Source organism: Drosophila biarmipes, chromosome 3R, assembly GCF_025231255.1.
Source record: "Drosophila biarmipes strain raj3 chromosome 3R, RU_DBia_V1.1, whole genome shotgun sequence".
Lineage (NCBI taxonomy): Eukaryota > Metazoa > Arthropoda > Insecta > Diptera > Drosophilidae > Drosophila > Drosophila biarmipes.
The window spans coordinates 12,978,392-12,979,569 of record NC_066616.1 but is presented as its reverse complement, the minus strand read 5'-3'; the positions used below and the strand labels follow the sequence as shown (position 1 = coordinate 12,979,569).

The 1,178-nt window shown below is 47.3% G+C and overlaps 1 protein-coding gene across 1 annotated transcript; it reads right to left on the bottom strand.

Annotated features, from left to right (window-relative positions):
* On the bottom strand, positions 1–886 carry LOC108031222 (GTP-binding nuclear protein Ran-like). The gene has a single exon (XM_044094334.2). The coding sequence runs from the start codon at positions 734–736 to the stop codon at positions 107–109; it is 630 nt and encodes a 209-aa protein (XP_043950269.1). The 5' UTR covers positions 737–886; the 3' UTR covers positions 1–106.
* Positions 887–1,178: the final 292 nt, after the last annotated feature.

The following is a 1,178-nucleotide window of genomic DNA, read 5'->3' as shown; positions in this document are numbered from 1 at the left end:
TCCAGAATACAACAATTTAATTTAATTGATTAAGATTAAAGTGTGTGGTGTGAGTTGTGTGTGTGAAATTCTGCTACATCTCCCAGTGAACCATGTATAAATGGGCCTACAGATCCTCGTCCTCGTCGGGCAGGGCCGTCGCCTGGGCCTCCTGCAGATCCCGCTCGATCTGCGCCTGCCACTCCCTGTCCATCTTGACCTCGGGCGGCAGCAGGGCTGGCATGGCGACGAACGCCAGGTTGGGATCACCGACCAGCTTGCGCGCCAGCCAGAGGAAGGGCTTCTCGAAGTTGTAGTTCGACTTGGCTGAGATGTCGTAGTACTGCAGGTTCTTTTTGCGGTGGAAGACCACGTTCTTCGCCTTCACCTTGCGGTCCTTGACGTCCACTTTGTTCCCGCACAGAACGATCGGAATCGTCTCGCAGATGCGGACCAGGTCGCGGTGCCAGTTGGGCACGTTTTTGTAGGTGACGCGCGAGGTGACGTCGAACAGGATGAGGGCGCACTCGCCCTGGATGTAGTAGCCGTCTCGGAGGCCCCCGAACTTCTCCTGGCCAGCGGTGTCCCACACATTGAATCGGATGGCCCCGCGGTTGGTGTGGAAGATCAGGGGATGCACCTCCACGCCCAGGGTGGCCACGTATTTCTTCTCGAATTCGCCCGTCAAGTGGCGCTTGACAAAGGTGGTCTTCCCAGTGCCGCCATCCCCGACCAGCACGCACTTGAAGGTGGGCATGTCTTGAGCTTCCTGGGCCGTTCTTCTAAGAAGTCGCGATCACTTTGTTGGAGGTTGACGGCGGGAAAATTGGATTGCTCGAATTTACGCTCGAAATTCAGGACTGTGTTTGTTAGAATGGGGTGTCTTGAAGTTTGAATTGTAATATGATACAATTCAAACCAGCAAGTATGTCATAGTTTCTTTATTTTAAGTACAAGTTTTTTAAAAAATAAATGAGCACTAAATTACTTAAATTGAAGAAATTAGCTAAGCATATATTGTAATATGATACAATTCAAACCAGCAAGTATGTCATAGTTTCTTTATTTTAAGTACAAGTTTTTTAAAAAATAAATGAGCACTAAATTACTTAAATTGAAGAAATTAGCTAAGCATATATTGCAAGTATAAAATATTTTTTATATACTTCGAATTCCTTTGAAATTTTTTCAGTGCATCA